This window comes from Labrus mixtus, chromosome 24 (genome assembly GCF_963584025.1).
Source record: "Labrus mixtus chromosome 24, fLabMix1.1, whole genome shotgun sequence".
Taxonomy (NCBI): domain Eukaryota; kingdom Metazoa; phylum Chordata; class Actinopteri; order Labriformes; family Labridae; genus Labrus; species Labrus mixtus.
The window spans coordinates 9,565,684-9,575,528 of NC_083635.1; the positions used below are offsets into that span (position 1 = coordinate 9,565,684).

At 47.6% G+C, this 9,845-nt stretch overlaps 2 protein-coding genes across 3 annotated transcripts in view; both read left to right on the forward strand.

The window, feature by feature from the left end:
- Positions 1–364: 364 nt before the first annotated feature.
- Positions 365–6,389, forward strand: adamts1 (ADAM metallopeptidase with thrombospondin type 1 motif, 1). The gene is made up of 8 exons (XM_061032828.1): positions 365–1,402; positions 2,171–2,511; positions 2,618–2,750; positions 2,845–3,302; positions 3,412–3,598; positions 3,831–4,009; positions 4,263–4,438; positions 4,538–6,389. Exons 1-8 carry the CDS (start codon positions 775–777, stop codon positions 5,277–5,279), a joined length of 2,844 nt encoding a protein of 947 aa, XP_060888811.1. The 5' UTR covers positions 365–774; the 3' UTR covers positions 5,280–6,389.
- The window catches only part of appa (amyloid beta (A4) precursor protein a), a 59,404-nt gene continuing 50,447 nt past the window's right edge, over positions 889–9,845 (forward strand). For both annotated transcript variants that reach the window (XM_061032829.1, XM_061032830.1), the window contains exon 1: positions 889–898. The gene's annotated coding sequence lies outside the window, so the exon portion shown is untranslated. The remainder of the gene's footprint in view (positions 899–9,845) is intronic.

Below are 9,845 nucleotides of genomic sequence, written 5' to 3' on the forward strand. Positions count from 1 at the left end.
ACCTAAACATGTAGTTGATGATACGTGTGTGTGTGTGTGTGTGTGTGTGTGTGTGTGTGTGTGTGTGTGTGTGTGTGTGTGTGTGTGTGTGTGTGTGTGTGTGTGTGTGTGTGTGTGTGTGTGTGTGTGTGTGTGTGTGTGTGTGTGTGTGTGTGTGTATCTTGTGAGTCATAAACACAGTTTGAAGAAGAAAACACTCCTCTGCCCAAAGCTCCCTTCCCTCCACAATGATTGATTATTATGGCAACGCTCCAGGTTTGCTGGTGCGTTTTCCTTGCGCACGGGATTTGGCCCCTCTCACATCAAAGGGCCCTCAGGAAAGGGGTGGTCCCGGGGCAGGGGGATATATAGGAGGGACCGGCTCAGTTCTGACTGCAAGGCAAGAGCAGAGAACAGACTAAACGGGCCAGCAGAGGGAAAAAAAAAATCTGCCCCCGAACTCAAAGAGAGAGAAACAGAGACATCTGCTGAGTTTTTGGAGAGAAAGAGACCTGTTGGAATTTACTGCAGAGTTCCAGCCTTTATTTTCATTTAAAGAAAGGACTTTTTTTTCTTTTACAAGTCAGTCTGCACATAACTTTAAACGAGTTTTGCACTGGATTTGATCCCTTTTTAAGATTTTTATGCTCGTGCGTAATTTTGGGAACAATTTTGTGGAATTTTAAAGACTTTGTGTTTCGTAGCTTTTAGTGGAAAACCTTTTAAAGGATTTATTTGCTTCCTGGTAGAGACTTTATTATCATTTCACTCCTCTAACTGTTGGATTGCAGTTAAATGATGTTGCTTTTACGCGTTTCCATCGGTTTGATTGCCGCTCTGTGCGTCGGCGCGGCGCAAGGCGTCTGGCAGGAGAGCACCGTGGTGCCCATCAGACTCGACCCAACAACCCGATCGGAGAGCCCGACCGAACCGTGGCGGACTCTCTCCCCAGAAGAGAAGGAGAAGGAGGCGGAGATGAAGGAGTACCGATTGGACGTATTCGGCGAGGAGCTGGTGTTGCAGCTCGAGCCTGACCAGACCTTCTTGGCACCAGGTTTTGTCTTCAGTTTAGTGGGGAGCCCCGAGTCAGAACCCACGCAGATACCATCAAACAGTGGAGCCGAACCGGGTTGTTTCTTCTCCGGCACGGTGAACGGAGAGGAGCACTCCGCCGCTGCGCTCAACCTGTGCCACGGACTCAGGGGCGGATTCTACTTTCAGGGCGAAGAGTATTTTATTCAGCCCCAGAACTCGACTGACTTTCAGGGCTCCGAGGAGGACGTCCACACCATCCGCCGCAGAAGTCGTGCCGCTTTGGCGGAGGAGGGGAGCTCCAAGTGCGGGGTCAACGAGGACGAGGAGAGGGTGCCAAAGAATCTGGAGAAAGAAGCTTGGAAAGAAGCCGCAAACGCAGAGCAGACAGGTAAGGCCGCTAAAAACGCTTTTTACGCGCGTTGATAATGTGTGAATGATTCGAAATAAAAAAAGAAACCAGCAACAAACCTCATTTGTTCAATAATGAGAGTGTGTATGATACATTTGAGTACTTAAACCAAAGAAGAATAGCGGTTTTTTTAAGCCAGTAACTGCAGTTAATGTGCAAATAAACTGCTGTCAGTTGAATTTGAAAATGTGCCAGGTTGCACAGCATGCGCAGTGGACTCGGCTCCCTTTTTTGACAGCAAGAAGAGGAGGAGGAAACTTCTCCGAGGGGGAAAGAGGAGGGGGAGTGACGGAGGAAGGGGAGGGGAGCAGCGGGGGGAGCCCGGCTGTACCGAGACGTGTAAACTCGCCTCCTGGTACAACTCGCGCCGGCAGAAATGTTTCCCCTCAGAGCGGATTTTCTCCTCTCCTCTCCCCCTTTCTTGCTCGCATAATTTTTCCACCAGAGAAGGTCACAGTAGGAATGCAGACCCCGAGGAGGAGGAGCCGTCGGTGGTGTGACGCTGAGTCACAGTCAGGCTCCTCCAGGCACATCCGGGGCTCCTATTTGGAGACTAAAATGCCAGCTATTGTATCTATGTAGAGCACAGGCAGAGTTTTCTAGATTCCATAAAGTTCAGGAATAAATCTGAAAACGTATAAAAGATGTCCCAAAAGTACAGTGCAGTAAAATCAGGACTGAAATCTGCAAAGCTTGAATGACCCTTGAACCCAGTTTGGTTTAACACCCCTGTCTCCTTTCCCACAGCCCACCACAGGAGCAGACGTTTCGTTTCCACCCCTCGCTACCTGGAGATCATGCTGGTGGCCGACCAGTCCATGGCTGAGTTCCACGGCGCGGGGCTCAAACCCTACCTGCTGACCATCATGGCAGTCGCCTCCCGCCTCTACCGCCACCCCAGCATCCACAACTCCATCAGCCTGGCGGTCGTGAAGCTGCTGGTGGTGTACGAAGAGGAGCGGGGCCCTCAGGTGTCGTCCAACGCCGCCATGACTCTGCGCAACTTCTGCCAGTGGCAGCGGCAGCACAACCCGGCCAGCGACCGCCACCCCGAGCATTACGACACCGCTGTGCTCTTCACCAGGACGGTACGTTACCAGAGGAGGAGAGGAGCTTTGTTGAGACTGGAAACTGATCAGATAAAGAAAAGAAGGGGGTATTCAACATTATTTTGCTCCTTGTTTTTACATTCAGGACCTTTGTGGCGCCCACTCTTGTGACACGCTTGGCATGGCCGACGTTGGCACGGTATGCGACCCCGACAGAAGCTGCTCAATCATCGAGGACGATGGGCTTCAAGCGGCATTCACAGTCGCTCACGAACTGGGTAAGAAGGGGGGGAAAAAAATCCTGTTCTTTTAATGTAAATTTTAAAGAAACCAAACGTGCTCAAAGAACTGTTTTTAATTTCTGTCCTTCAGGCCACGTCTTCAACATGCCGCATGACGATGCCCAGCTGTGCTCCGGCGTCAACGGCGCCCACTGGGGCTCCCACATGATGGCGTCCACCTTGTCGAACCTAGACCAGCAGCAGCCTTGGTCCCCGTGCTCCGCCCTCATGGTCACCACCTTCCTGGATAACGGCCACGGCCAGTGCCTTCTGGACAAACCCGTCAAACCTCAACAGCTCCCTCAGCCCCTGCCTGGGACGGTCTACGACGCTGACCATCAGTGTCGCCTGACCTTCGGGGAAGACTCCCAGCACTGCCCGGATTTGAGCACCACCTGCGCGGCCCTGTGGTGCACTGTGACAACGTCCAATGGTTTGCTGGTGTGCCAGACCAAGAACTTCCCATGGGCTGATGGAACGTCATGTGGGCATGACAGCTTCTGCTTGGCTGGACAGTGTCTTACAAAGAGCCAAGCCGCCAAACACCAGGTAGGCACCAAACCAATTCCAAACACTCCATAAAACCCCCATTAAGTCCAGAAGTTGTGTTCTTCCTGTTGGATGAATCGGTGCTAACTTATGTCTTTGGTGCTTTCAGACTCCTGTCAACGGTGGCTGGGGCCTGTGGGGTCCTTGGGGCGACTGCTCTCGGACCTGCGGCGGAGGGGTCCAGTATTCCTTCCGTTCCTGCGACAACCCTTTGCCCAAGAATGGGGGCAAGTACTGCGAGGGCAAGAGGATCCAGTACCGCTCCTGCAACACAGAGGCCTGCCCTGACACCAATGGTACGAGATCTTTTGAATGACTAATCCGGGATCAAATTTGAGAAATGTTCTGATACTTTCTTGAAAGTGCACAGAGGTTGTTTCTCAAAGGTCTTGCAGAGTTCGCTAGCTCGAGTGTCGCACTCTTTGTTTTGATGTTTCTGGCATATCGGTGTGAAAGTTAGCACACAGGTCACGCTGAACGGAGCCGTAAATCTGACCTCTCTCTCTCTCTGCCTTTTTTTTTTCTCAGGCCTGTCATTCCGGGAGGAGCAGTGCCTGGCCCACAACGATATGTCAGCCCAAGTGTCGCTGGGTTCAGGCGAGGGTGTTGAGTGGGTGCCCAAGTATGCCGGAGTTTCACCCAAAGACCGCTGCAAGCTGGTGTGCCGGGCCAAGGGGACTGGATACTTCTTTGTCCTCAAATCCAAGGTGAGATTTTCTCCATGCTAGTTTTAGAATCGTGTTACAACATTCCCCGAGTCTTAGTTTATCTTATAACAGGTCTGCTACTTGTGCAGACCTGCAAGTTGAAGGATCGGCTATTATAATTTCTCTCAGCCCCTGAAGCTACCGTCTTGCCGAGGAAGAGACTTTTACTTTCTATCCTTTTTGACTCTTATGTAACGGTCTTAAAAAAAGACACAACTATAGGGATTCATTTGTGTTTCTTTGCTGCCCCAAGGTGGCTGACGGCACACCCTGCAGTCCGGACTCCACCTCAGTCTGCGTCCAAGGCCAGTGTGTGAAGGCCGGATGCGATCGCGTCATCGGCTCCAACAGGCGCTTCGATAAGTGCGGCTTGTGTGGTGGAGACGGTTCCACCTGCAAGAAAGTGTCCGGCTCTCTGGAGCGCGCAAGGTAATTTGGTCGCCCGCAAACAAATTCCTACAACATGCGCCGAGACATGAGCTGAATAGTTCATGGTTTTTTTTTTGACCGTACCTGCTTCTTTTTCAGGCCTGGTTATCAGGACATTGTAGTTATCCCCGCTGGTGCCACCCACGTAGATGTCAAGCAACGCGCCCCAGGCAACGGGCGCAACGATAACAGCTACTTGGCCGTGCGCCGCCAGGACGGAACCTACCTGTTGAATGGAGATTACAAGCTGATGACCATGGAGACTGACATCGCCTTGCAGGGATCGCTGCTGCGATACAGTGGCTCCTCCGCCAGCCTGGAGCGCCTGCGAAGCTTCGCCCCACTCCCCGAGCCCCTTACCATCCAGGTGCTGTCCGTGGGAGAAGCTCCAAGACCCAGAGTTAAGTACAGCTACTTTGCGCCCCGACCCAGAAATGCTGCTTCAGGCTCGGGCAGCAACAACGGAGGCCGCCGCCAGTCCATCAACGCCATCAGAGAGGTTGGAGCCGAGTGGACCCTAAGGGAGTGGGGTCCATGCTCGCAGACTTGCGGAGGCGGTATGCAGCAGAGGGAGGTGGTGTGTTTAGATCCCCAGGGCCGTCCGTCCAGAGATTGCCCAGAGGAGCTGCGCCCGTTGGCGTCAAGGTCCTGCGCCCCTCAGGCCTGTCCCTCCTGGCTTCTGGGAGAATGGTCGGCGTGCTCAAAGACCTGCGGGCGAGGCTTCCGCAAACGCCAGCTGCGCTGCATCGGGCACGACGGGCGCACGCTAACCCACGACAGCTGTGACTCCAAAGACCGGCCACGGCCCCTGCTGGAACTGTGTAATCAGGGTGCCTGTTAAGGGACCGCTTCCGAAAGCCAGATACAAACTTTGATCTTCACGGCCTCCGTTTCCCGAAGAACAATCCCACGAGGCTGATGAATGTTTACATCCAGAACCAGCGAGCTGCAAGTTTTGACTGGTTCGACAAAGACTGTCAATGCTCCTTTTTTTTTTTTTTACCTTAGACCTCCATCCATTTCGGCGGCAGAAACTGGTCCAACTGGCGCTAGCGGCAGAGACTGATTACAGCTCGCTGCCTGTCTTGCCTCAGTGCAGTAGCGGCACATTTGACCTCCCGTCACCGGGAGCTAGAAAGCATGGACATTCCTGATTTTGAAGGAGCATGCTGCTTACTGTGCCAACGCTTGAGTGTGTGAGTTTGAGAGTATGTGAGATTTTTTTTTTTATATATATATATATATACATATATAATGATGTTTGTCCAAGCTGGGCTGGACGGACATCCAGGGGTTCGGGTTGGGGAGGTTATCGCAGAGTTTATAAAGAAACAAATGAATGAGAAGAGCTCATATTCTACTTGCTCAGCCCATCAGGTATGGAATATACGATAGCAAATAGTCCTAGTGTTTATGCTCAAACTGCCAGTTTATTTATCACAGACCTGTAGCACTTCAACTTTGTTTTTGCCAGTGGCACATTTGAACACCCAGCTGTCTCTAAAAGCCTCAGTACACCGTACTTTGTCCTTTAGCCATATCTTGCCCTCAACTACACAGCCTTTAATGAGGGAACTCTTCACAGACCAAAGAGGAGTGAGTGTGTGTGTTAGTGAGTGTGTATGTGTGTGTGTGTGTGTGTGTGTGGAGACCTAAAGAGGGACTTGTCTCCTGCTAATACTTCATAAGTAAGTCTCTCCTGCCTTCTGCGAAGGCACCTTTTGTTTTCTATCGTGTCTTTTCCTTTTGTACAGAATATCCAAACATTATTTATTTTTGTACAGCCTGTTAAATATAATCATGTGGCTTTTTTTAAATATTATTTTTTATTTGTTATTGAGATCACAGAAGGGAGTAGAGTATATAGAGTATTTATACAGTGTTTTATATATATATAAATATATATATATGGTCCTAGGTTCATGAATAAAGTATCACATTGACATGTGCAGCTTATGTCTCCAGAGTGATTTGTCTGTTCGGCGTTGAAGGTGCACCACATACTCACCTTAAATATTCCTTTTAACTTCCAATCATACCCCAGTGACAGTCCGTTTGTGAACATGTCCACAGCTGCCAAATCCCACTGTTTCTAATCTACATTCAAACGTAGGAGAAATATCCACACGAGGTTTGTCTTAAGGAACCTGACGCACCAAGGAGACGGTATGCCGTCGGTCCTTGTTGGACCTTCAGTGAGCGGTCGTCGCCCTAGTTTCGGCGGTGTGACCGGCTCTCTAAGTAAAGGTGTGCCTTTACCCGGGAAGACGGTTAATCTCACAATGCATCCCCAACCTAAACCCTACCCCTTAATTAAGCATCTAATCTTAAAATTAAATAAATAACCTTAACACACTGACCTTTGCAGTCTGTGTTGAGACTTGAATTGGTTGTGGAAAGTAGAAAAAAAAGAGGTTGTAATTCACGTTTCGTCCACTAGATGGGAGTATTCCATCAAGCCAAAAAAAACATTTTCACAGCCTTCATGGCACGAAAAGTCCAGGAAGTGTGGCATGGAGAAGGTGTAAAGTATGAAGACAAAGGTTAGCGTGGTGTAGACTACAACATTAGAAGGTAGTGTTGATGTAGAGTCTGTCAGAGGTGGCACCCAAGGGGCCATGAGGTGGGTCATGTAACTCATCAGTAGGGTACAGCGTAGCGGCCTAATTGGGATAATCCTTTCATTAGGGCACAGCTGTGTTTATTTCAGATAGTGCTTAGATATTTCAGCACCTAATGCCAAAGAAGGAACATCTCTGGATTAAAATCACATGGATGCATCAATTATTTACTACAAATAATAAGAGCCACACATGATAGTAGATTTTCACTTCTGGGCACTAATCGGAATCAAAGCTTTAGATAGATAGATAGATAGATAGATAGATAGATACTTTATTGATCCCGAGGGAAATTCAAAGCATCCAGTAGCAGGTTACAAAGACGTACATGACATGAAACATTTGTGTTTGTGAACATTTGGCGCCATACCAACAAATTGGATTGCATTCATGTCTGATTTTTTTTTTTTAAGCTTTGCTGTAAATTGTCTGAGGTCAGGGTTTTCCCCCCTTCCGTCTCTGGGACCCCCAGCGTCACCCAAATGTGCACCCCTGCTATGTGTGGCGTTTCCTGTTTTGACATGAAACATTTGTTAAAAATTAAACCACAAAGCTGACCCCCCCCCCATACATATATATTAACCTGAAAAAAAGATTTAAAGAATACCCCTAGATGAATCAAACTTAAACTGTGCAATTAAAAAATAGACTTATACAAGAAATGTAGGGATAAAAATATATGTGTAATTTAAATAAGAACCTATAAACAGATGATGAAAAAAATCTGTAATTAGACCTGAATATAATAAAGTAATATAGTTTAACATCTTTCCATCATAAACAGATGAAGCAGAAATCGCTTTAATTTGGCGCCATACCAACAAATTGGATTGCATTCATGTCTGATTTTTTTTTTTTTAAGCTTTGCTGTAAATTGTCTGAGGTCAGGGTTTTCCCCCCTTCCCTCTCTGGGACCCCCAGCGTCACCCAAATGTGCACCCCTGCTATGTGTGGCGTTTCCTGTTTTTTTTTGGGCCCTGTGAGAAAAGATGATCTCGGCCCCCCCCCCCCCCCTCTCGCTGCAGCACAAAGGAAATCATTACCCTGTAATTATGGCTGCTTAAAGAACGGGATCGGCCAATCTCTGTCATCTGCATAACGTGTTACCAGAAGCTGTGGGCAGAAATCACTGCTGTAGGCGTTCTCTCTCTCTCTCTCTCTCTCTCTCTCTCTCTCTCTGTCTGATTCCACACTCGGCGAAAAAGAAAAACACACAACATGTCATCGTTAACACGGTCACTTTGACTTGCGCCTACTTTTTTTTCTTTTACCTGCTTATTTGTTCATGTCTCAGTCACATCATTACAGCTTCAGAGAAACATCTGGAAGGCTTTATGAATCATCGCTGCTCAATGTGGGTGGCATTTCTGAGAACTAAATGATCTTCCTCCTTTTGCCCACCCTTGGTTTCCCATAAAAAATAAAATAAAAAGTTGGTTGAAATTCTGGATGATTAAATTCAGTCGTACAGCTTTAAAGAGGCGGCACTCAGGTAGACTTCACCTTTAAACGAAACCGCCAAACTTAAACGTGTAAAGAACTCGGTTTTATATTGTTTTCATGATGCCCTTTTTTTTATGGTTTCTAATGTTCACAGCCTACGAGGAGCCTTTCCAGAACTATCATTAAGCGCTTTAATTGCCACTTTTACGACTGTAGTTTGGTTCCCTGCAGGTTAGAACAAGCATTAGAGGGAGGTAAGCGGGGGTTGGTGGTCTACCCCTTCTTCTTCTTTGTCTGTCAACAAAAGGTCATATTTAAGCTGTAAATCAAATCTCTACTTCATTTTTAACTTCATTATGCCCAAACCAGAAGATGCAGAAAGACACATTTTGTGAAATGAACACAGGTGCTACTGTTGGGGATTTGTCAACCAAACTAGGAGCACACCCGCATTTTGACTCAGCTTGCTGGTAGTTTAATGACACTATGTTTGCATCCTGGTTTAAGTAGTTGCATTAAACCAGTATTTGACTACTGATTCCAGGTTTTAAATCAAAGACCGGGTCTAATCCGCCACCGATGGGCTATTTCTCCACGTCATTACTGCGATTAGAATGAAAACACCTCTTTCTAAAAGAGGTCAATAACCTCAGTTCATTTGTGGTGATGTTTATGGCCTTGGTCGTTTGTCTCGGTCTTGGTTGTGACTCGGTCTGGCCCTGCTCTTGGTCTTGGTCTTGTCTCGGGTCTCAGAGCACTCTGGTCTCCGGTATGTCTTGGTCTCGGTTTCTGTGGTCTTGACTACAACACAACAAAGCACAAACTAATACCATATTTCTTGTAGTAAAGATCACTATTTGTTCCTTCTGCACCTCCTCTAGTACACTTCCTGGTTTCCTCACTCTCTCCTCTCTTGATTGGTTGTTGTTTGCACTCGGTCACTAATTAATTAGATTGAAATCACCTGCCTACTCCTTATTTAAGACTGCACTCCCTTACGCTCGTGTTTTCATCCTGACATGGGGCGTCAGTTCATCAATGGCAAGGTGAGTTTTACTCCTGTTTTAGTTAAGATCTAGTCCATTTTAATGTATCCTAAGCACTTTATTTATCTTTATTTCCTTTCAGAAAGTAATTGATGTCACCTGCTGAGAGGAAGGAGCACGCGCACTACGGAACGACGATTGGACCATTACGTCAACTGCGACGTTCACCTTTAAACGTCAAATTTGTACATCTTAACATGTCAGAATATTACGTCTTAAAAGGTTAAAAATTGACTTGTTAACAGGGCGTTCTCTGTCGTCTTAAGTTTTCAGTAAGAAGACCGGAAAAAGAGGTCA